Raw genomic sequence first — 26690 nt, 5'->3', positions numbered from 1 at the left:
TTACAGTAAGGTAGTAAGGAACACTTACTTGTTGTATATAAAAAAGTAACTAGGAATGTATTCAAATAACACTCTATTTATAGAATTTTGATTTCAGTCGAAAATCTGAACTTGGACTCTTAGTGTTTGGTTTCCTTTTAGTGTATGGACGCTGTTGTGTATAAAATATGAAAAACACGACATGGGGATAATTCAAAAATTGTACTCACAAATAACTGATGATATATTATGTTCATGCACGGTTACACCAGAAAACAACATGTAAATGATCCCTGTATAAGGCGCCGTTAGGCAGATGAGTGTATCTCTATCCAGCTGAATCGGCAGATGATGCATAATTTGACTTGTTGTTCTAGTATCATCCTTTAAATGTAATCAATATAAATTAGTTTACATTAAGTATTTACGTAGGTTATTATGGTAATGTCAAACAGATGTTGCATGGACATTTTTCAAATTACCCCATATTTGCATACTTACCCTCCATTGATTTGTATTTTACATTTGTGGCATTATCCTGTTACAGTGTGGCGAAATCGGTGAAACACAACGCTAATAAAACATCTGCTGTGTTTTAAAAGAAATGGAAGTCTCCAAAATCACTGGTAAGTTGTTTATTTGTAAATCACCTCTATGTAATTATTAAAGATATTCCAATGCAAATATATTGGGTAAAAGTGTTATCGTATTTTGAATTGTTATCTTCGAATGAACCATTCCTCCAGTATACTATAGATCTACGTAAATTACCAACCAGAATGTATAGCGTATGTGCATGTGCTTACTTTGTAAATGACCTTGATTGTAACTTGCTGTTTTTGGATTTCATGAAAAATGATGAGTTAAATGAAATATGTGTCGTAACATATAGCAGTGACAGTATATACCGGTATAACTACTGATATAAACCAAACTTCAATTTATTTTATTATTATTTTAAACACAAATGTATTAGTCATGGAATTAAATGTAGAATAACTCGTTTTGTATGTGAATTGCAAAAATAATATTGACATAACAGCACTTCATTAATCGTGTTTTTTAAGCAAATGGGTAACAGCTATTTATTGCGGAGGTTTACTTTGTTACGTTTTCATCGTCGACAAAGTAATTTTTCAGGTAGGCGCTACCTTACTTTGTACTTTTTCTGTACCTTTTTGACGAATTGAATCCTTTCACCACTGTAGACCATAATAAACTCATCCAGATCAATAAATGGTAGAGCCTACTAACGTTACATAGGGGTGAAGGGGTTAGCTGCTTTGAAACCAGCCCACGTGCATTTTATTCATTAGGTAGTTTCAAAGACTGATCCTGAAACACAATTTTAAATGCATTGTACATGTTTGTATTTATGATTCACATGTACCATTTTTAAGCTTTTCCCGATTTGGTTTGTTTAGTTATATTGGCTCTTACTGCTTTGAGTTTGGCTGCCCCAAATTCTCTGGGAACGTTGAACACTGAAATATCGGTTCGTCAGACCACCATCACAGAATGCAACTCGTACGCCATGTTGACAGAGAGAATAAGCGATGCGATGGTAGACACTATATCCGACATTGCATCCCGACTTTATAAACCAAAGCGAGTCTTGAAAGCTGCCCTTGTACGAGTTGTAGAGGAATCTTGTCAGTAAGTCTTTTTGTTACAGATGTTCGCTCCAGAAATGTCACTTAATCGTACACAACAGTTTGTGTAAAGAAAACACCAGTCATGTCCCGCAGTCCATAGTTAAAGAAGTTCATAGTGTTTTCTTTTGTTTTGTATTTCATCAAGTCCTATTGATGCTTTGTTTGTTCTTTTCTTGTATGTTGAAGCTTGTTCCGGCGTATTGCCTTGTGTGTTGACGGTGAAGTCTATTTGGTCATTGTGTGTTGACAGTGTAGTTTATTTGGTCATTGTGTATTGACGGTGAAATCTATTTGGTCATTGTGTGCTGACGGTGTAGTTTATTTTGTCATTGTGTGTTGACGATTAGATATATTTTGTCCTGTGTGTTGACGGTGAAGTTTATTTGGTCATTGTGTGTTGACGATTAGTTATATTTTGTCCTGTGTGTTGACGGTGTAGTCTATTTGGTCATTGTGTGTTGACGATTAGATATATTTTGTCCTGTGTGTTGACGGTGTAGTCTATTTGGTCATTGTGTGTTGACGATTAGATATATTTTGTCCTGTGTGTTGACGGTGTAGTCTATTTGGTCATTGTGTGTTGACGATTAGATATATTTTGTCCTGTGTGTTGACGGTGTAGTTTATTTGGTCATTGTGTGTTGACGATTAGATATATTTTGTCCTGTGTGTTGACGGTGTAGTTTATTTGGTCATTGTGTGTTGACGATTAGATATATTTTGTCCTGTGTGTTGACGGTGTAGTTTATTTGGTCATTGTGTGTTGACGATTAGATATATTTTGTCCTGTGTGTTGACGGTGTAGTTTATTTGGTCATTGTGTGTTGACGATTAGATATATTTTGTCCTGTGTGTTGACGGTGTAGTTTATTTGGTCATTGTGTGTTGACGATTAGATATATTTTGTCCTGTGTGTTGACGGTGTAGTTTATTTGGTCATTGTGTGTTGACGATTAGATATATTTTGTCCTGTGTGTTGACGGTGTAGTTTATTTGGTCATTGTGTGTTGACGATTAGATATATTTTGTCCTGTGTGTTGACGGTGTAGTTTATTTGGTCATTGTGTGTTGACGATTAGATATATTTTGTCCTGTGTGTTGACGGTGTAGTTTATTTGGTCATTGTGTGTTGACGATTAGATATATTTTGTCCTGTGTGTTGACGGTGTAGTTTATTTGGTCATTGTGTGTTGACGATTAGATATATTTTGTCCTGTGTGTTGACGGTGTAGTTTATTTGGTCATTGTGTGTTGACGATTAGATATATTTTGTCCTGTGTGTTGACGGTGTAGTTTATTTGGTCATTGTGTGTTGACGATTAGATATATTTTGTCCTGTGTGTTGACGGTGTAGTTTATTTGGTCATTGTGTGTTGACGATTAGATATATTTTGTCCTGTGTGTTGACGGTGTAGTTTATTTGGTCATTGTGTGTTGACGATTAGATATATTTTGTCCTGTGTGTTGACGGTGTAGTTTATTTGGTCATTGTGTGTTGACGATTAGATATATTTTGTCCTGTGTGTTGACGGTGTAGTTTATTTGGTCATTGTGTGTTGACGATTAGATATATTTTGTCCTGTGTGTTGACGGTGTAGTTTATTTGGTCATTGTGTGTTGACGATTAGATATATTTTGTCCTGTGTGTTGACGGTGTAGTTTATTTGGTCATTGTGTGTTGACGATTAGATATATTTTGTCCTGTGTGTTGACGGTGTAGTTTATTTGGTCATTGTGTGTTGACGATTAGATATATTTTGTCCTGTGTGTTGACGGTGTAGTTTATTTGGTCATTGTGTGTTGACGATTAGATATATTTTGTCCTGTGTGTTGACGGTGTAGTTTATTTGGTCATTGTGTGTTGACGATTAGATATATTTTGTCCTGTGTGTTGACGGTGTAGTTTATTTGGTCATTGTGTGTTGACGATTAGATATATTTTGTCCTGTGTGTTGACGGTGTAGTTTATTTGGTCATTGTGTGTTGACGATTAGATATATTTTGTCCTGTGTGTTGACGGTGTAGTTTATTTGGTCATTGTGTGTTGACGATTAGATATATTTTGTCCTGTGTGTTGACGGTGTAGTTTATTTGGTCATTGTGTGTTGACGATTAGATATATTTTGTCCTGTGTGTTGACGGTGTAGTTTATTTGGTCATTGTGTGTTGACGATTAGATATATTTTGTCCTGTGTGTTGACGGTGTAGTTTATTTGGTCATTGTGTGTTGACGATTAGATATATTTTGTCCTGTGTGTTGACGGTGTAGTTTATTTGGTCATTGTGTGTTGACGATTAGATATATTTTGTCCTGTGTGTTGACGGTGTAGTTTATTTGGTCATTGTGTGTTGACGATTAGATATATTTTGTCCTGTGTGTTGACGGTGTAGTTTATTTGGTCATTGTGTGTTGACGATTAGATATATTTTGTCCTGTGTGTTGACGGTGTAGTTTATTTGGTCATTGTGTGTTGACGATTAGATATATTTTGTCCTGTGTGTTGACGGTGTAGTTTATTTGGTCATTGTGTGTTGACGATTAGATATATTTTGTCCTGTGTGTTGACGGTGTAGTTTATTTGGTCATTGTGTGTTGACGATTAGATATATTTTGTCCTGTGTGTTGACGGTGTAGTTTATTTGGTCATTGTGTGTTGACGATTAGATATATTTTGTCCTGTGTGTTGACGGTGTAGTTTATTTGGTCATTGTGTGTTGACGATTAGATATATTTTGTCCTGTGTGTTGACGGTGTAGTTTATTTGGTCATTGTGTGTTGACGATTAGATATATTTTGTCCTGTGTGTTGACGGTGTAGTTTATTTGGTCATTGTGTGTTGACGATTAGATATATTTTGTCCTGTGTGTTGACGGTGTAGTTTATTTGGTCATTGTGTGTTGACGATTAGATATATTTTGTCCTGTGTGTTGACGGTGTAGTTTATTTGGTCATTGTGTGTTGACGATTAGATATATTTTGTCCTGTGTGTTGACGGTGTAGTTTATTTGGTCATTGTGTGTTGACGATTAGATATATTTTGTCCTGTGTGTTGACGGTGTAGTTTATTTGGTCATTGTGTGTTGACGATTAGATATATTTTGTCCTGTGTGTTGACGGTGTAGTTTATTTGGTCATTGTGTGTTGACGATTAGATATATTTTGTCCTGTGTGTTGACGGTGTAGTTTATTTGGTCATTGTGTGTTGACGATTAGATATATTTTGTCCTGTGTGTTGACGGTGTAGTTTATTTGGTCATTGTGTGTTGACGATTAGATATATTTTGTCCTGTGTGTTGACGGTGTAGTTTATTTGGTCATTGTGTGTTGACGATTAGATATATTTTGTCCTGTGTGTTGACGGTGTAGTTTATTTGGTCATTGTGTGTTGACGATTAGATATATTTTGTCCTGTGTGTTGACGGTGTAGTCTATTTGGTCATTGTGTGTTGACGATTAGATATATTTTGTCCTGTGTGTTGACGGTGTAGTTTATTTGGTCATTGTGTGTTGACGATTAGATATATTTTGTCCTGTGTGTTGACGGTGTAGTTTATTTGGTCATTGTGTGTTGACGATTAGATATATTTTGTCCTGTGTGTTGACGGTGTAGTTTATTTGGTCATTGTGTGTTGACGATTAGATATATTTTGTCCTGTGTGTTGACGGTGTAGTTTATTTGGTCATTGTGTGTTGACGATTAGATATATTTTGTCCTGTGTGTTGACGGTGTAGTTTATTTGGTCATTGTGTGTTGACGATTAGATATATTTTGTCCTGTGTGTTGACGGTGTAGTTTATTTGGTCATTGTGTGTTGACGATTAGATATATTTTGTCCTGTGTGTTGACGGTGTAGTTTATTTGGTCATTGTGTGTTGACGATTAGATATATTTTGTCCTGTGTGTTGACGGTGTAGTTTATTTGGTCATTGTGTGTTGACGATTAGATATATTTTGTCCTGTGTGTTGACGGTGTAGTTTATTTGGTCATTGTGTGTTGACGATTAGATATATTTTGTCCTGTGTGTTGACGGTGTAGTTTATTTGGTCATTGTGTGTTGACGATTAGATATATTTTGTCCTGTGTGTTGACGGTGTAGTTTATTTGGTCATTGTGTGTTGACGATTAGATATATTTTGTCCTGTGTGTTGACGGTGTAGTTTATTTGGTCATTGTGTGTTGACGATTAGATATATTTTGTCCTGTGTGTTGACGGTGTAGTTTATTTGGTCATTGTGTGTTGACGATTAGATATATTTTGTCCTGTGTGTTGACGGTGTAGTTTATTTGGTCATTGTGTGTTGACGATTAGATATATTTTGTCCTGTGTGTTGACGGTGTAGTTTATTTGGTCATTGTGTGTTGACGATTAGATATGTGTTGTCCTGTGTGTTGACGGTGTAGTTTATTTGGTCATTGTGTGTTGACGATTAGATATATGTTGTCCTGTGTGTTGACGGTGTAGTTTATTTGGTCATTGTGTGTTGACGATTAGATATATGTTGTCCTGTGTGTTGACGGTGTAGTTTATTTGGTCATTGTGTGTTGACGATTAGATATATGTTGTCCTGTGTGTTGACGGTGAAGTTTATTTGGTCATTGTGTGTTGACGATTAGATATATGTTGTCCTGTGTGTTGACGGTGTAGTTTATTTGGTCATTGTGTGTTGACGATTAGATATATGTTGTCCTGTGTGTTGACGGTGAAGTTTATTTGGTCATTGTGTGTTGACGATTAGATATATGTTGTCCTGTGTGTTGACGGTGAAGTTTATTTGGTCATTGTGTGTTGACGATTAGATATATGTTGTCCTGTGTGTTGACGGTGAAGTTTATTTGGTCATTGTGTGTTGACGATTAGATATATGTTGTCCTGTGTGTTGACGGTGTAGTTTATTTGGTCATTGTGTGTTGACGGTGTAGTTTATTTGGTCATTGTGTGTTGACGATTAGATATATGTTGTCCTGTATGTTGACGGTGTAGTTAATTTGGTCATTGTGTGCTGACGGTTAGATTCATGTTGTCCTGTTGGTTGCAAAAGTGGTAAATGTTGTCCTTGTTATTAAAGCTGTTACATGTATATATTTTTCCTTGTGTGTTGAAATAGTGGAAAATGTTGTCACTGTGTGTTTTATGTTTTGTTCATGTGTGTTTGTATTGTGTTATGATTGGTTACATTTGTCCTCAAATTATACCATTGTATTATGATTCACTTGTGAGTTGACACAATAGTATATCTTGTCCTTTTGTGTTGTCGCTAAGGTGTTTATTTACAAATGTACAACGTACAATGTATGTATATCATTTATATCTAACTTATATTGCCAAGGAAACGTTTGTTAACCCGTTGCGTTTATTAATTGTAGAGTTCTTGCAACAAAGGCAAAGCAGATAAAGAAAGACATTCGTTCTGAGTGTGCTAATAACGAAATAAATATGGCTGCTATGCATGTATTTGGTGGACTTTGCACAGATAAAGGAGGATTCACACCACTAGCTGATGACCGTGAGTTGAAATCAACAAGTTTAAGGATGAAATACTAAGTATGAAACTGTAAAAATCATTGTGTTTGCAATTTTAATGTTCATAAGTTCAATTAATATATCCTTTAAAATACTATGGCCGAATTACCATTGGATGCCGAAGTAACCGTACCTTTTTTTTGTGGCAAGATAAAAACCGGATGTCTAAGAAACCGTTTACTGTGGCCAAATACATACTCAATATCATTATAACCGTACTGTTATCATAATGACCAAATACAAGCTGGATTTCCTTATAACTGTTCTGTTGTCACTATGGCCAAATTAATGTTGGATTTCTATATACATACAATTGTACTGTTGTCACTATGGCCGAAAGAAAGCTGAATTTCTATATCACCGTTCTGTTGTCGCTGTGGTCAAGTAAAAACTGAATTCTGATATTCGAAGAGCAAGGTTTTGTACGAGTATGCTTTTAGGATCTCATAACTGTAAACTATGTAGGACAAATAGAGAGTCTGAACAAATGATTGCCTTTTTAATGCGATGTTCATCGATATGGTCAAGTGATCTGTATAGGCGCAAAAGAATTTCACGGTCCGCTCCCCAATCAGTATGAGAAAGGAGTCGTATAATGTTTAACGCCTTGGAACACTTATCCTTCAGATACTTTATATGTGGTATGAAAGAGAGTTTCGAATAAAAAATGAGGCCGAGATATTTAGTCAGTTCAACAACAGAAATTGTAGTGCCATCGAGTGTAAGGTTTGGGTCATTGTGTGCTTTTCGTTTTTTTCAGAAAAGCATGCAAACAATTGTAGATTTTGAGAAGTTGAAGCTGTTTTCGTCTGCCCAATTTTGTGGTTTGTTTTAACTCTGTTGAAACAAATGTACATGCAATCGTGTTGTCGTTTCGTACTTTGATATACTCTCATCTGAGTTTCTTGGGATATCGTGTTAAATAGCATATATCAAAAATAATATAAACTCATCGTGTGATTGTTTTTAATGTGTGTTGTGTATATTTGAACAGTGCTTGATTGTTTTTTATGTGTCGTGTATATTTGAACAGTGCTTGATTGTTTTTAATGTGTGGTGTATATTTCAACAGTGCTTGCTGGCTACAAGTACGTGGTTAGTGCCTGTATTCCTTCGATGCATCCAATTCTGCACGGCTGTCCTATAGAGGAAATCCCTGAAGACATCGGGGTGGCGGAAGGGCACAGCGAATACAGAAGGTAATTATATATAACGACATCATAAACATATTATTATACTTGTAACGGAAATATTATCTCGGCGTAGTAATACGTTGTATTGTTGTGCTTGTTGGTAGCTATCATTACACGCATAGTTGGTCGTGTTGAGAGGGAACCGGGTACAACATTTTGCTTTAATTTTCCTATTATGCCCTCGTACCATACATACGCCGTCGCATGCTCTTCGTGGATTCGAGATGGGTAAGAACATTGTAAGGTATACTGTGAACTATATGTGTGTATTACCCTATCCTTTGCACTCGTGAAAAACACTAGTATTCTGTCGAACTAGAATTTACTTCACATGTGAATAATATCACTTTGAAATACTGCATGAGAGTGAAACGGTGTGGAAATGCTTGCGTTTTTTCGCATTAAGTAGATGAGTGCAAATAATTATTAAAGAGTCTATGGGTGAAAGACTCATCAATGAAAAATAAATTGAGGACCATCGCTGACCTGAACCCTTCCGCGTCATTATTATTTCAATGGGTCATAACGCGAACATTTTAATACGACAAAATTTCCATTTTACAATAAATTACATTAGAGACAGATGTAACAGTGTCCTTTAATACATGTATATAACGCTAGAGAAATATATCACTCTGTTTAGGTACTGCACTACCTGTGAAATTCCTCACTGTCAGTATTCCACTGGTGAATGATGTAAATATGGAGATTTACCAATGAGAGTGGTCACAGCGAGGTCTTCAAACTGGAGACTGGCGCTGCCTGTTCAGAGTGTGTTGGACCTACATGTATCTTGTAAACGGAAGTTAAAATGTACTAACAGTACGAATATGTTACAACTGTTCATGTTAAATACATCGTGTTTCGAACACCTCTTTACACCAAAACTACCTCTTTACACCAAAACTACATTCGAAAACATCGGTGATAGATATTGTTTTCCACTTTAAACCAACCAAATATACCTATTCCCCATTTGGCAAATCAACTATCTTGACTATTGTTCGTATTTCAGAATCATGCTAAAACATTTGAAATGTGTATTTACGGGGATAGATGACAGCGACGGCATGCCATTGTGTGGCGACACGCCTAGTCTGAAGAGAATGGCCGTCTTGTTTGAACTCCTAACGTATCCCGGCCCTGGAGTTGCTTTCACCATGGCAAACTTTGGACTGTAGCACATAGAAAAGAGAATCAGATGGAGAGGAATCGCTTTCCGCATCATACTTACGTTACAAGAGCATAGATGAACATCTTTTAAAACAATAATCTTTTGTTCCTTTTAATAGACATTTATCTTATTTTTGCCGTTGAGATTGAGACAGAAAAGAAATAACCCAAAGGGTAATTTGTCATATTCTTAAATATCTAGCCCGAGAGTTAACCGGAGAAAGACATTTGAGAATTTTATCTCGAAAGTTGAATTCGTTCTCTCTTTCTCCGAAAGTGGTGAATGATTATTTCTTTCTCCCATCTCAAACGCAAATGGTAATTTCATGCAAAAGCTAACGTTGCTTGTAAAATTTCGAGCACATCGGAGTTCTCTTCCGTGATACCATCTTTGACGTGACGTCATTACAATCATTATGACATTAGAACCCGGTTGCCTTTACCCTTGGGTAAAACTATAAGAAAATCCCCCATACCCCGGGGTAGGGAACTTCAAACCTTGGGAATTTCAAATAAGCGCAAAATTTCTGACGGGAAAGGAAATGACTTCTACACCGGGATAGCTCTGTCTTATACCAACAAGAAACGAGAGAGAGAAATCTTTTTCCCTGACCGGAAGTGTGGTTATGTCTGATGGCGAGAAATTGTATTCTGTCAACGTAAAACACTGAAACAGATAGCAAACGTGACAGATCTGTCAATGTATGTTTAAATAAACCACTTTTGAGATTAACCAACCACAGCGGTACTTTCTATTCACTTCATCCTAAGATGCAGATTTTTTTATTCAAATGCAGATGAAATGACGGTAGAATAAACGGTTGTTTTAACATACTTCAAAATGGTGCACTTGCTTATAGTTTGTAGTCAAGCCTGACGACATTCGAATATGACACGAAAGGTTACGCTTCTAATTCCCGCATTGTAGCGTAATTTCCGCCTTTTAAGTACTTACAGAATGGGAAACATACTGATATTTTTTACTTGTGCTTTGCACTCGTGAAAAAATATCGCCTTTCGACAATACTAGCGAAATATATGGCATTTAATGGGAAATCATCAAACACTGTTTATAATATATCGTAGGCTGGTGTCATGGTAATCTGAAATTCTCCATTTTAATGTCTAACAGAATATTGATCCAGACATTTTTTTAAAATTAACTAGCTCGTTCTGATTGATTGAAACACATACATTTGGCATCTGGTGGAGTAAAGATAAGTTAGTCACAAAATGTCAGTTTCAATTATTAAACAGGAAAAAAGATAATACTGTACATGAAACCTTTTAACGCTGTAGTGATTATCTCTATCAAGTCTCGGGAACCTCTGTATCTTTGAATATCAATGATGAGTATTGTTTGTTTGTGATGAAACGTCCTCCAAACAGCCGAAGTCATATGAAAACAGGTACCTAGCTATATACAGACACTCCGAATCGAAGTGCAAGGAAGTGAGAAAAATTAAAGATAAAATCCAAAGTGCTGTAATAAGTGCAGCAGATCAGTTTCGGTTTTTTATGCCCTCTAAACAGTGGACAAAAAGACCCCGATTCTGCAGCTGTCCAACATTTCTCGCCTCTTCAGATAACATGCAGTGAGATGGACTACTATCTCCCTACAATGGGGTCTGTGGAACTTCTACATGTAGTTATTATTTATTTTAAACCTTAATCATAGTACAATATATGCAATATCGATAGAAAAGGCTCATTGCATCGAAAACTAAAATAAGATTAGTAAAACAAACTGCCGAGACCCATTGTGTATAAATCGTTTTAATGCCAGTTGATTCAATTCCTTACATCAATTAATACATATGCAAAAACTAGCATAAAAGACTGTACATAAGTACACTTAATGATTCATGCAAAGACGATGTAAGAAAATTTGTATATTTATTGCGTAATTCAACTCTTTCAAAATGTGATCGTGTGTAGAAACATATAGTAATATTGGTGGGAAGGCCATGCTTTTGTGATAAATATCCACTGATAATAAGTACATTTTCAAATTTTACATAGCAGTTTACTAGAGTTTTCAAAATGGTCCTGCACATACTGAGAATAGGTTTGAACATTTCTTTTCTTACAAGAAGGAAAGTTGAACTTCGATATAATATGTATATCTGAAATTATAATACACATTTAAATTTTGCATGCAATATGTTTAAATATATTCATTAAAGATGTTTTCTTTCAAAAATACACCCTTTATGCAACGTCGATAGTTATTTCACTTAATCTATAACCATCCCATAAACTATGTTTGGATTGTATCAGACAACAGTTGTACAGCAATCACAAATATATGATGTTTCCAAACAAAAACAATCAATAATATTACCAAACACGGTATATAATTACGTCCACTAATTGGAATGTATCAATCAATTTGGCACTCTGTATTCGCATATTAGATACGCTCACATATATACCGAGACTAGAAATGAACCATGAAATATGAATTTTGTCCTTATGGTCTTTCTGTCCGAATCGAAGTATTGGGCCAAAAAAGCAATCTATTTGGAATGGCACAGAAAGGAAGTCATCTCGATGAACAGCTGAGGGCAAGATATGAATCGAGATGAGGGGGTTCATAGATTCTAGAAGATCTATAATAAACAAAATGTAGCCCAGTCAATTTATTAATCGATCAGTCATTTCGCACACGTATAAAGATATAGTGTACATACGCTTATAGCATAGATGAGTCAACATCATTTTTATATTGCAAACTTGTACATATTCGAATATCACACACATACATTTTTTTAGCTTCGTGAAACTTTTTTAAATTTAAGTTACTAACTATATTACTTTTTGACAATTTTGACCACAATATAGCTGATCTAAGTCAACAAACAATCACAGGCGACATGGCATAAGCTCTCTCAGTGTCATGCAGGTGAGGTCAGAACTTGAATCAACAAGATTTTCTTGTTGATTAAAGAAAACCTGTTGAAAATGGGTTGACGAGTCTATAGACAGGTGGTAATTAATGATGTTGACTAGACTAGTAACAAAATCATCTATATATAAAATATTGTTACAGAGTATGCGACACAATGATGAAGACAACATTATCAGTAACATAAACATTTACGCAAGAATCATAAAATATTGATGAATAAGAAAGTAAATTGTATGTCATGAAATTTAGCTACCCCAAAAATGTATTTAAGATAAAAAGATATGTTGCTTTAAACGTTTGTTATGTCATGGACATAATTCAAGATGTATGTATTTATGAAATTTATGCCCGAGGCTAATGATGCAGATGTATAGAAATGGAGCTAAACCCAATACTGCTTTTATGGAAACAAAGGTCAATGTAAAGTCTTAAAGAAATGGAGCTAAATGCAAATACTAGCTTACAAATAGAGCTAAACATTAGTATATATATTCCTATGAGTGAAATGTCACATGAAGGTGTATTACATTCCGCAAAAAGTACCTGCATATAAAGATTGTTGACTATGGGACCTTTAGTATCAGAGGAATGGAACTAAAAGAAAAGTCTAAGCACACAAATGGAGCTGAATTAAAGTCTGACCAATGTCAGTGAAACAGAAAATAGAGGTCACAGAAACTTGCTGCAATGTATCAGCTTTATGTGTTGTATTCCTTTAGATATATTTGATGAATCTGAGACTTGCAGATGTAGAGAAATGGCGCTAAACCCAAAGTGTAAATAAGATACGGATGGACAGACTGTTTGATAAAACAAACACGAATTGGATAAAAAGTATTGGCAACATTTGGCTAATGAAACACTAGAACTTCAAAATTAGATGTTCTTAGATAACCTATCTTAAGATATAATGGGAGGACATAGAAAAGAAACCTAGATTTAACAACAAATGTGTCCTGTATATATAGTTGTCTTTATCCTTATTAGACAAAATACATGATTAAGTCAAAACAATCTTAAATACAACATTCCAAAAAAATAACGAGATCGTTAATGAGATTTCTAAATGTATAACAGAACAAACTTTTGTTTACCTAGTGTCTAGTTAAAGTTTTGAAAATTAACTAATGAGGTTGAGATAAATTCAACAAGCAACTTTCATTTTTTGAGGATTCTTTATGTACGTGATGATTAATAGTTTCTAAATAAAAAACCAGAGAGATAAAAAATACATATCAAAGATTGAGTAAAAGTAGCAGAGAGCTGTAGATAGTTTTGAATAACAAAGTAAAGAGATCAGATCCTATGAGAACAATCAATGACACACTATTCAGTGTCCAGATCTTGTACAAGCCTCGTCAGCCATTATAACGACAGATTGAGAGCCTGGACAACAAAATAAACTTGATACATTTAAATTGTTACACAAATATTTGTATATTTCTGTTGTAGCCCTTTGATAAACCTAACAGCAAAGAGTATTGTTATACACCAATAATGGTGAAAATTATTCCAGCTCATTGTTTTTCAAATCGGTAAACTGTTCTGTTCTTCCTGCCACATTGTTTATCAGAGACAAATGGGATGTCAAATGTAAATTATGACAGAATTTTTAACTAGCATTTGTCATCTTTTTGACCTGATAAACCATAACCAGAGAAAGCATGACCTTATTATCAGATCTTACTGGCTACATTTATTGTACTACTACCTAGTGTTGTTGATGAACAATCATCGTCACCAAAATACAACACTTTATGTAATAAAGGTATTCAACAAGTTATACGTGTAATGCTTTAGAATATTTGAGGGAGAAAATGATGAAGTATAATCCTAAGCCTACAAGCTGCATAGAGTAGAGGTTTTACTTTAAAGTCAATTAAACAAATATAAACCATAACCAATCACTAAAAAAGTGGATAGTTGCTCTTCCAGGCCATACCCCAAACATATGTGACAACGGTGTGATTTCACACTGAATGAGGTTATACCTCGCTGTACTGATTACAGGAAACCATGACGTTGGGGTGATGATTGTTTTGGCAGTTATGTGAGAGAAATGTAAAAATACAATCTTTTGTTACCTAATTCAGTTTTATATCTATCAATCACTACACCTGTACAACTAGTCTCAAAAGAAATGCTAACATTTTATCACGATTGTAGCATGTACCTCTTACCATCCTGACCAAAACAACATACTCATTTACACTTACACGTTATACCACAGATTATCATCGAGGGAAGTTCAGAGTAAATCTAAACTTAGAGTCTGTGTCAGACATTTGATAAGGGTACCAGAAGATGTAGTTGACGTCCCAGATATTGTTGTAGAGGTTAAATGCCATGCCTGTGACATCATTGATGGGAGCTAGTGGTAGCGGCAGTGTGCTCACATAGTCTTCTGTGGTCAGCACATTCACCAGGCCAACATCACGTGACAGAACCTCCATACCCGAGGATCGGTCATCTAGGTAATATACACCCTTGTTTACCACTGAAATATGATGTGCGCAAAAACATGACATTAGTATGTATGTAAGAACTAAGTAAATATACAATCAGTTTACATATTGAGTTAATATAAAGTTACCATACAAAATGAGCAAATGAATGATCACTTACACATTTAGTAAAACAAGAGGCTGAATGGGCCTGCATCGCTCACCTGGTATAAATCTCACACTTGTAACCTTAAAAGTGATCTAAAATAAAGCTACAGGCATAATATCAGTATTCATAATTAAAAGTCATTCCAAAAAACCTGTTAAAAGATTTAAAAACATTTCATCCCTGTGACCTTGAAAGTCTAACAAGGTCATTATATGTTTAACAAATTGTATAGCCCTTCACCTCAGGATGCAACTTGCAACATATCACCACTCTAACCTTTTGTTTATTGAAATTAGGTGATTAAAATAGTTATACATATTTAACCCCTGTGACCCTGAAAGTGGGTCAAGGTCATTCAAATGAAAAAGCTTGATAGTCCTTCATCCAAGCATGCTACTGGCTAAATATCATCACTCTGGGTATTTTGGTTATTCAGAAGAAATTGTTTACAGTTTTTAACATATTTGACCCCTTTGACCTTGAAAATGTGTGAAGGTCATTTATTTGAACAAACTGGGTGGCCCTACATCCCAGTTTGCTTCTGGCCAAATATCACCACCCTAGGCCTTTTGGTTATTTAGGCCAGGTGAGCTAAAAATAAATATGGTACACATATTAAGAAGTAATACATTTACCTGACACACATTGAGTTAATACAGATTTATAATACATACATTGAATAAATATAACTTTGCCGACATGCGATGAGTTATTACATTAACATACACAGTAACTTAACTGATAGTTTCTGTACACACTGAGTTAATCTAAACTAATTGTATAAATGTGTACTTTGAACTAAAACATAGAAACATAAAATATTTATAAATTGGTTACTATTCATTTACCATACCATGGGTGGATACACTGAAAACCAATTTTAATACTGCTCACGATTACTATCTTTGTATGTACTGCACTGTATGTCATTTCTACAACAAGTGACGGGTATTTTTTGTAGGTAAAGAAACCCCAATATACTGATTATGGCCCTTAACGATCCTTGTCCAACTGCACTGTAGCTTTCCGTATATACACAGTAACCTCCCCTTATTTAATTTTGTATATACCTGTAGCATTATTAAAGTGGCCAAGGCCCTTACACTGACCAGGTAGCTCAGTCGGTTAGAGCAATAGAATAACAATCTTAAGTCCAGAATTAGAATCATGGTCTAGCACCCCCCCCCCACCCCACNCAGAACACTATTATTGATTATATTTTCTTATACAGTGTATCAGTATCAGTTAAGAATTTTTTATAAATGTCCTGCAAGGTAAGGATTTCTTTTCAATCTAAAGTAAAGTTATGCTGGAAAATTATTTTCTAATACATAGTTACAGTTTTTATTAATGGTATGGGGATTTTAAATTCAGTTTGCTATATTATTTAATGCCAGCCTTTTTCATAGTTCTCTTTTGCTTTTTTCTTTACAATTCCTCTATATATTTCCTCTGATATATTGCCACATCTCTTTTTATGCCAAACTTTATCCCTACAAACGTTGGCAGTAAATTAAGCTTTCACTGACAATTATGCATCCTCGATACTCCAGGGGTGACACTCACATATGCTCTCTGCACCTCTGGAATATATCATAGCAAAATTTAAGGCATAAAATAAACCGTTTTATTAGTCACAGGTAAAAAATCCTAACCAATCGTCAGGCTGATACCTGTTCTTTGAAGCTGAGCCTTCAATTTTGCTATGACATATTCTAGAGGTGCAGATACGTGAGTGGAGTATCGAGGATGACACTTTTGGTTGTGGTATAACAAAGCTTTAATGAATTTTATTCAATCACAGGAATGAATTAACATATGATTCCTATCCTAAAGCCATCAGCACATAACCTACCATGAAGCCTCTGACTCCCGTTCTGCACCACATTAAGAGGGTCTATCATATGACCCAGCTTATGAAGCATCCACTTGTGACCCTGTCTAGGAGGAGGCTCAAAAGATAAATAATAAGCTTCGGGCATTCTTGTCGGAGGCTTTTTGAACCACTGCAGTTCCACACTTACAGCTGAAAGGTCAAAAGTCAATCTAATGAATTGTGATTATGACATACTTTACCACAAGCCATTATCCTATCTTTACATTATTTAAACTCTTTTATTATCTGGCTTATTGTCGACCAATATGAATAGTCAAAATAGGATTACAACTGTCAATTCACCAATGCACCCATACATAAAGGGGAACAACTCTGAAATCTGAGCAGTTGCTGTACATGTAACAGCACTCCCACTTGGGTAGCTTTTTTGTATTTATGAATTCTACTTTTTTTTCGTTTTTATGAAAATTCTTTTTATTTTACCTTATAATGGATGCAAAAAAAAAAATTACCCAAAAATTATCATCCTGCTATTTTTTAGTCCATTAAACTTAACAGGAAACTCACTGAAAATTACGTCAAAATTAACAAAATATGGATCCATCAGTACAAGATCTGAAAAACTCTTTAACTGAGCTTAACCATTACACCGTAACTATGTTATTATTTTAGATATAGAGTGTGCTTACCTGCAGTGTTAGTCTTTGACATGGCTGCATCATACTTGAGGAATATAACAGCAGGTGCACCGTACTGCTGTAGAGTGATGGCGTCCTTCATCTCCAGTTGTAACATGTACTCACAGCTGTTACCTGTGGACAATACAGGGGCTATGTGTTGTGAGATAGGATAACATATATTACACCTAAAAAGATGTTAGATATTTGTAATAATACCTTCATCTCTGTACAATGAATTCACTTAAACTATTGAAATATCTTGTATCTTACACAATGATATGTAGTGGGATTTAAAGTAACAGTTTTGATTTAAAAAATAAAATCACTAAGTTCAAGTTCTTTAATCTAAATATTTCACTGTTTATTATATTAGGTGTTGACTAAAGACTTACACAAACAATAAGCTATTACCTCCAAGTGATGGAGACAAGATTTATAGGATATTGCTGAACTACATGCCTCAGATAAAGTGTAACTCAGATACTATATCACTCATATTTTAATGTAATAGATGAAACAGAACAAGGTCACACTTACGTTTAGACTTATATAACTGTATCAGTCTCACTTCCCACAGCTGACTCGAGACATTGGCATTTTTTGAGATGTTGAATTTGCCAATGCCGAGGTCAAATTTCTTCCCATAGGGATAATTGTGGTTGAAATAGTCAAAGTCTGACTGATTGAGGGTCTGGTATATAAACTTGCCCAGGGGATGGGTAGTGGAGGCCCAGGACTAGCAGAAACATATCAAAAAAAGATGAAATATAAGTCAAATAAGAAACTTTTTAAAGATTTTCACATATCTTAACACTGACATTTGATTTTAAAAAACCTGATAAGATATTCACATGGCATTGTTGATACAGATTCCCACCACTAATCAACAGCCTATATTGTGCTATAATTGGCCATTTGTTGATGTCATTATTATGTTGAGGTCACAAAAGGTAATAAAGAACCTATTCTAACCAGACTTTAAGAATGGTGTCCATAATGTCATAATGTCCCAAGAGAGGTTACCTCCCTTGGCTTATCATCAGCATCTTGTTAAGCTATTAGTTGTACATCATACAGCAACTTGAAGTGGGAGTTAACATTTATTTTTCAAGAAATCTGGCTTTCAAAGAATAATTTTCCTCAAGAGATAAATGCTCGAAAATACAAGGAGAAATTGATACAAGTGTTTTAATACTATATTTAATCACCTTCTGATTATTTCCAGGCAAGGTGAGTCTGGTCAAGGCTCCTCCAACATCAAACTGGAACTGGAACCCGTTGCTGCAGCTCTGGATGTCAAGCATAGAAGTGACCACATCATAGTCTGAAATATAGTAGGAAAAGTTCAATGCATAGATTCTACAAGTGTTCCTTAAAAAATATGGAAAACCAATCTTGGATAATCCTTAACATACCATGAAACTCCATAGAAATACATAGAACCACTACAGTAGTCAGGTTTAGCTCACATCCAAGGATGTAAGACGGTATACTAGTCTGAAATATAGTAGAAAGTCTGGTACATAAAATTCTACCCGTAATCCTTAAAAATATGGAAAATCAACCCTGTATAATCCACAAAATTTCCACAAAATTCCATAGAAATACGCAAAGGCTGTACAGCAGTTGTGTTAAGTTCTCATCCAAGCTTAATATATTGGCGATCAAGCATACAGTTGTCTGCTTCATAACCTCTAAAGTTACTTAGGACAAACCACAGATCTTTTGTCACAATAAATAGAAAGAATGGTTCCATCTTGGTTTACCTTGTGGCTTAAAAAAAATATTTTTTATCACAACTGGCATACAATGTACTTTCTTACAGTTATCTGATATCATAATTTTAGAGTTGAAGTATTAATGTGTTTACTGGTGCAAAAAGGGATAAATGACCTCCCTTTAACAGAATTATGATGGTCATGTGACCATTTCAGCTGTAGAACATGATAGGCATAACAGGAAACCTTACTTCTGATTTATTGTACATTGTGATAAAGAGATTTTAAAATTAAACAATTGTAATTAGTCAGGCAAATATACACTTGATAACATTTCACATGTAATTCTATCACCTTTGATGTATATTTAACCATATATATAATAAACATGTTTGTATATTATGGTGAAATAAAAAAAAAAAAATACCTTTGTTGTACATCCACCATAACCCTTGCACATTTGTTAATTTTTCTTTAATAGAAGATGTGAAGTTAATAGCTCACCGCCCAAGTCAGGTTTGGTTGCAGTGATCTGTGCCAGCTCTGCCTGCATGTCCCGAGCGAGAGGCTGGTCTCCCAGGGCCTCCACTCCAATGTAGGAGAAGTCTCTCTGCTCTTGCCAGGACAGCACACCATTCATGAAGCTCTGGGCTATTAACAATTCAAGTTTTCATCTAAGTAACCATTTGATTAAAAAACTGAGCTTGGAACCATAAAATTACAAATATATACAATTATATACAAATATATACAATTATATACAAATATATACAAAAATATACAATTATATACAAATATATACAATTATATACAAATATATACAATTATATACAAATACAAATAGAGTCTTGAGTATACATTTTAGTTATCATGTCTTGCATATTTGCAAAATTAACTTGTCACTAGCATAACTTTGAATATTAATCTTTAACAGGTGCATATTGTTTTAAGGTGATGGAAGTTGAAAGAAATGTTTTGCATTTTCAATATTAACTCAAACGATCATAAGAAAATCGATATGACTTACTTCCATTATCCAGCATTTTATAGAATTGGTCATTTGTCCAATGGATGCGGTCAAACACACTGTCCAGTCCCCAGGTGTGTTCCCCTAGTTTCAGGAGGAAACGACTGGAGTTGTATACTCTGTCGTCAGATAGAGAACAACCTGCAAACAAAAGATCACTTGGTAGGAACCTCAATATATATAACCTTATATTTACCAACTCACAATTTTGTTATTCAGGAGTAAAACAACGAATTATCACTAGCAAACATTTTCTGATCAGAAATTGTCTTTCTGTTTTGTTTTTAGATTTGGGAACTTTCCATGCTGTGACCAAAAATTCAAACAATAATGGCAGGGCTTTATCAGGGAATTTTGGGAAATGGGTCCTGGGATGAAATGTGGCAAATCTTTGGCATAAGAACCATTTTTGGGGGAAATTAAGGTGATCATTACAAACACTCTGAATACACGGAATTAGACAGTTTAACTTATGATTTAGCCTATATTAATTTTATGAAAACACAAATGAAGATCACTCTGACCCTCCTACATACTCTGCATTTTGAGAACCAAGTCAGTCTTCAGGTATGCATTTAAATCTATTCATTTATTTGACCTCATAATTTGGAGTTTCAAAGGGGCAAATTGGGGAAATCACACTCTTTTCCAATTTGGAATGTGTCCTTAAAATGGACCTAAAAAGTACTCTGATAAATTCCTGCATGGTCATTTCCAAATGGTTTCTGATTGAAATCAGAAATGATAACCATAAAAAACATAACTTTTTCCAGTAAAACTGCTGTAATGGATCCACGACCTGGTTAAACAGTTTCAAACTGATATGGAACCAAAAATACAAACTAGAAAGATAAAACAGAATCCTCTTTGTTGTTTTTAATTTAAATCTATTGGATATATCTATAGTAATGAATAACTCCTCTTGCATCCAGAGAAATTCAGATACACTAGCCTAATTACAAAATTTAAGATAATTACAATGAAGGGCACTTAAAAGTTGACATTAACAACTGTATATGAGATTAATACAAGTCTATTTTTCAGAAAGAGTAAATATCACACGACTGTCTCTCCAAGAAATTAACTACAGCATATTAGTATTTTCTTTAAATTATCTATTGACCATACCACTGCTATGTTCCAGACATGCAGCCCTGGCTCTCATTAAGGCCCTCATCTCTGCAACTTTCCTTGGGTCAGAGGCTGATCCCTGTATCCAAGTGTCACCCAGTTCCTTAGTTACCACTGGAAGCTTTGATTTGATTGGCTCCAAACTGGCAACAAAGTCCTCAAATGTAGATGCTTGTACATCTGCTCCCGGAAACTGGGATCTGGCAATCTCATAGAATCTTAAAACCTCCTGAAGATGAAAAGGTTGTACAGATGAAAGACATATGCAAGAACCAATATAAAGTTGAATTCTTTCATAAGAAAATATTGCAATTGGTTTATCACATGTATAATATTGTTCTCTTAAACATGTAGACAAATTTTATCAATATAAATAATTCATGCATGCATTATAATGAGTGTGTATTGGTGACGATCAAACAGGTTTCATTAAAATGTCCAGTTGAGGATCTTACAGCCATGTCCATTGGTGGTCCACTGTTGTCTGTTCTGAACCCAAAACACAATGCATGGTCAAAGCCAGGAAAGGTTGCACAATCATGTCGGGACAATCCACCAGGGGCAAACGGAAAAGGACCTGGATTCTCAGGATAACCACCTACAGAACCAAGGACAGACAAACACAGTGTACCAGGAAGTGTAACACAGAGTACAAACACACACAGATCTACCTTTTTGTAGATCAGTTGTAATTATTTTCCGATAGAAACATTTACTGTCATTAATCATTATAGCTGTTTGCAAATTAATATTTCCATATACTTTCCATACCTGGATGCCACAAGCCAATGACACTGGAGTTTTTAAAGGTCCATCGGAATATGGGTGGCACAGCAGGAGGGGAGGTTACTGTATTGACTCCCACACTGACAGCCTCAACACCCATCTCTTCAAACAGTGGAATAAGGGCCTGGCTCATGCCTGTGGGTGAACAATTAGGTCAGTTAAAAGTTTTCCCTGAATCTAATGAGTGCATACAGTACATTAATAATGATAGCTCTAACTTATGCTGGGAATAAACAGATCTAACTCAGTACACACTACAACTATGTTATTAAAATCCTCCTTTTTGAGGCATACTGACCTCCTCCTTCATTGACATATTTCTGAATAATGAAGACTCCCCCTTCCAACTAACCTCTACCTAGAATGTCCACCTCAAAGGATACCTAGGACATCCCTCTAACTAAAGGTGATACCTACCTGGGACATCCCTCTAACTAATTATGATAACTACCTGGGACATCCCTCTAACTAACAGTGATAACTACCTGGGACATCCCTCTTACTAATTATGATATCTACCTGGGACATCCCTCTAACTTACAGTGATAACTACCTGGGACATCCCTCTAACTAATTATGATAACTACCTGGGACATCCCTCTTACTAATTATGATATCTACCTGGGACATCCCTCTGACTGAGGGTGCGGTGTTTTCTGGTGATGTTGAAGAATTTGTCTAAGTCAGTACTGAGCTGAAGGCCAAACTTGACAATTGAAGGTTCCAGTGTTTCAAACTGCATATTCATTGGACCAGCATGCCAGGTGATTATCCCATTTTGAACTGCCTGAGTGAACTTTGCTTTCATGGTTGCGTTGGGGCACTGAAAAAAAGCATGTGTCATACATATAGCTTCTATATACTGGTCTCTGGTCTTCACCATCAAGACTAAATACATGTACATGCAATATTATATAATGTGAAAACTAGCAAAATGAACTAATATTTTACATAATACCTCCATCACTAAATTCTGGCTGTACATTTTGGGATTAATGATTAACAAATATCCCTTTATTTAAATTATAACTTGGATTGTTAGTTTACACATAAATTTCCTTTGACTGACAGAGATACACATGTATCTTACCTGTAAGGACTTATTTGTATAGGGACTTCAATTTTCCATGAGTGATCTTTACTTTCTCATATGCTTGTGTTGGTATTAAATACTCACTAACACAAATGTAAATAAGTAGGATAAATTTGTCTCATGAACAAGAGGCACAGAGGGCCTGTATCGCTCAGCTGTTTCTATTGTTACATGAAACTGACATATAGGTAACTTCAGACCAAATTTGGTAACTAGAACCAAGACATTTTAACATCACTTAAACACTTCAGATATTGTTGTTTGAAATTTGAAATTATAATTTTAAAGCATTAAACCATCGTTGACCTTTGACTCCAGCTAGCACTTAAAGTTGACATTTGACCTCATTACTGTAATTAAGAAAAATATTTGCACTGCTGGTCTTCATAACAAACTCAAGTATCATGACTCTAGTCCAAATGGTTCTTAGGATATTGTTGTTTGAAATTTTGAACATATTTGAGCCCTGTGACCTTGAAAGTAGGTCAAGATCATTTTAATGAGGAAAATGTATAGCACCCCATCCCAGGTACCTATTGGCAAAATATTATGACCCTGGGCCTTATGGAGTTTCAGGAGAAGATTGTTAAAGCTTTTAACCCATGTTGACTTTTGACCCCCAACTAGCACTTAAAGTTGACCTTTAACCTCATTACTGTGAATAAGAAAAAGATTCGCACTGCTGGTCTAAATGACAAACACAAGTACCACGTAAATTATTTGTTTAATTTAGCTACCTGACACACCTGTGGTATCTTAACATAAACATAAACATATCCTTACTAAAAGTGTCAATCATGCTTATAACATATATCTTACTGAAAGTTACATGCATAAGTTGTACTTTGTACCTGGAGATGACTGCTCAATTACCTGGAGTGGTATGTTGGCCAGTGTAAGGTATGCTGGACAGTCCATGTACAGACTGACCAGCCAGGGATGGGTGGTGTAGATGAGCTTCTCATAGTACCCAAGGCCCATCAGCTCTGTAGCTACTTTGATCGCACGGGGAAAGTACACATTGAAATACTTATTGAGAATATTGTTGACAAAGCCAATCTCTTCTGGTAGAAGGCCATCATATCCAACATCTAGATGAATAAAAATATGTCTATGTATGTTACAATGCATATAGGGTTGTAGAATATTTCCTTTTCACAGCAGTAACATAATTAAGAATGACTAGATGAGATAACAACCAACAAGATCCAGCCAAAAAGGAAGTTCTGGTTACCTAGCCAATATAACATCTTGAATTGTTACATTGTTAAATACAGAACCTTTTATTACATATATCTTCATTGAAACCTGGTGAGGGTATTACTACAGTAAAATTCACCTGGGCCCGTATTCATGAAACCGTTTTCATACTCAAACTCATTTCTTGTTCGGGTGATTAATTAATAAAAAATAACATTTCGTCAACATTTTTGGAAGAATTTGGGAGAGACTAGTACTTCAAGCCGCATTCTATTTTAAATGTTAACATTTGACTATCTGATCATGAGGGTGTCACATGATTGAAGCAAGTTACCAGAAAGTTTGCTTGAGCATGAAATCCATGCTTGAGCATGAAAACGGTTGATGCACATGTATGCAAACATACAAAGAAACTTTATAATCTAATGGTGTGTAACAGGATAATGTGTTTGTGAGGAACTAAATGGTCTTAATTGATATGATAATATGATAATTATAATTTGTTGGTGTTTGATACTCACCCAGATGGTTCATGAAGATCATGTGAACATGTTTTACTGTGTGTCCAGATTGAGGCTCAACCACTTGAACAAAGCCAATCAGAACTCCCTATTGAAAAAAAGTAAATAAAATTAATTGAAATAAGCAAATAAATTTGGTATCAAACTTAAACTACAACAACCAAAGGTGTCATCCTCTTTAAGGTTCAAAGTCTGTGCTGTTTCAAGTGCCATGCATATATACAAAATGTTATTTCACTTGGGAAATCCTTAATTCAAATTGGAGGGCCCCTTTAAAAATATTTAACATCTTACATTTTGACTTCTTGGAGACATCCTCTAAACTTTCATTCTTCTCAGAAAGCCGAGTGATCTTTATTGTAATGGTATATTTGGCTGAGACCTTGCAAATAATATAATAATCGTGATGCCAGAAGGGACTCAGGGAAGTTTGGATGTCAAGATACTTGCATCTCAGCACTAGAAAATGGCATGCATGTGCTGCAAGTGAAATCCTCCCTTAGAAGGAGAACACTCACTAGTGTAGTGATAACTTGAAGATTTCTCTAACACTCCTCCACCACCTTAACCACCAGGATCTTTGGGGATTACAAATTACAACTACCACCACACCCCAACATCAGCAGGAGAAAGCTTGGTGAGTAGGGAGAGATGGGAGAGCATAATACTTATTAGTGCATGTCACCTTGGTAACATACTAGCCAATCCTACTGACTTGGCTTGAGAGAATTCCTATTACCAGTATACATGTATGCAGGAGATCTAACGCTTCATACTTGCTAGTAATCCAAAAAGGTCCCCTGTTCAACCCTGGATGGGGAGCTCGAGTATTTCACCCTGGCTAGGGAAGGGTGACTTTCTCTTTAGCTTAATAAGTAGAGCATCAAAGATCTAGGTTCAACATTGATCCTAGCAGAAGAGTTGATAAAATAGCCAACTCTTATAATATAGTATTTATTAAAGACAGAATATACATGTCACATAATTTGTATATCCCGCATGTCCACATAAAGCCAAAAGAAAGCAGAAAAATGAAACAAATGCTATCAGAAGCATGTGATTCAGGCATTGAAAAGACCCTATACATACATTATGTACGTTCTACACTTTTTTGTTTTATGAAATGTTTCGTCGAAATACAAGCTCTTTATAGCTTATATTGTATGTTTTTCAAAATCGACGGAAAATAAATATTCTTGTATCTTGAAATAGAATACATACAGTGTACATCTCCTTCCTGGTTAGCTGAGGGTACTGTATATCAGAATTTTACACCATAATCTTTCAAACTCGTCGTTTTCTGTATTATTTATGAGCAATTTTAGTTTAAAAATTAAATCCATTTATCAGTGTTGAGGGTGTGGGATATGTCAGCTGATCAATTTTACAGCTGCAGTAGCATAAGAACTTGAACTTGAACTTTCATCAGTCAGCTGTCAGTTTTCATAACTCATCTGGTACACCGTACACATTAATATACAGCACGTGTGGTTCAGTCAGTTGCATTTAGTTAAGGTAATCTCAAATAGCAACATATATATAAAATGGTTAATACGCACCAGTATGACAATGTAGAGCTGCATTTTGGGACGAGAGCAGCTTCAAATAGTACAGTCACCCCAGTCAGGTGATAGTGTTTACAGTGGAAG

The 26690-nt window shown here is 35.3% G+C and overlaps 2 protein-coding genes across 2 annotated transcripts; one reads left to right on the top strand and one right to left on the bottom strand.

Annotated features, from left to right (window-relative positions):
• LOC110446322 lies at positions 1-13370 on the top strand. The gene is made up of 5 exons (XM_021491411.1): positions 1-605; positions 1404-1635; positions 7002-7141; positions 8231-8357; positions 9367-13370. The coding sequence occupies exons 1-5, from the start codon at positions 584-586 to the stop codon at positions 9530-9532; spliced, it is 687 nt and encodes a 228-aa protein (XP_021347086.1). The 5' UTR covers positions 1-583; the 3' UTR covers positions 9533-13370.
• On the bottom strand, positions 11285-26690 carry LOC110446321. The gene is made up of 14 exons (XM_021491410.1): positions 26601-26690; positions 25042-25129; positions 24194-24411; positions 22849-23050; positions 22213-22362; positions 21897-22039; positions 21439-21670; positions 20311-20451; positions 19788-19934; positions 18774-18889; positions 18103-18301; positions 17575-17697; positions 16904-17074; positions 11285-14932 (listed from the first exon to the last, which is right to left on the bottom strand). Exons 1-14 carry the CDS (start codon positions 26622-26624, stop codon positions 14670-14672), a joined length of 2217 nt encoding a protein of 738 aa, XP_021347085.1. The 5' UTR covers positions 26625-26690; the 3' UTR covers positions 11285-14669.

Source organism: Mizuhopecten yessoensis, unplaced genomic scaffold, assembly GCF_002113885.1.
Source record: "Mizuhopecten yessoensis strain PY_sf001 unplaced genomic scaffold, ASM211388v2 scaffold2671, whole genome shotgun sequence".
Classification (NCBI taxonomy): domain Eukaryota; kingdom Metazoa; phylum Mollusca; class Bivalvia; order Pectinida; family Pectinidae; genus Mizuhopecten; species Mizuhopecten yessoensis.
Note: the sequence above shows the minus strand (reverse complement) of the source record. Positions and strands in the feature narration are given on the sequence as shown.

What these genes read in the sequence shown, in the direction of transcription:
- LOC110446322 (XM_021491411.1), top strand. Translation starts at nt 584, where the DNA reads ATGGAAGTCTCCAAAATCACTG. An exon ending in GTTGTAGAGGAATCTTGTCA is followed by an intron (nt 1,636 to 7,001) that starts GTAAGTCTTTTT and finishes TATTAATTGTAG; the next exon opens with AGTTCTTGCAACAAAGGCAA. An exon ending in GGGCACAGCGAATACAGAAG is followed by an intron (nt 8,358 to 9,366) that starts GTAATTATATAT and finishes TTCGTATTTCAG; the next exon opens with AATCATGCTAAAACATTTGA.
- LOC110446321 (XM_021491410.1), bottom strand. Translation starts at nt 26,624, where the DNA reads ATGCAGCTCTACATTGTCATACTG. An exon ending in AGCTCTACATTGTCATACTG is followed by an intron (nt 25,130 to 26,600) that starts GTGCGTATTAAC and finishes TTTTTTCAATAG; the next exon opens with GGAGTTCTGATTGGCTTTGT. An exon ending in TGGCCAACATACCACTCCAG is followed by an intron (nt 23,051 to 24,193) that starts GTAATTGAGCAG and finishes GCTTTTTTTCAG; the next exon opens with TGCCCCAACGCAACCATGAA.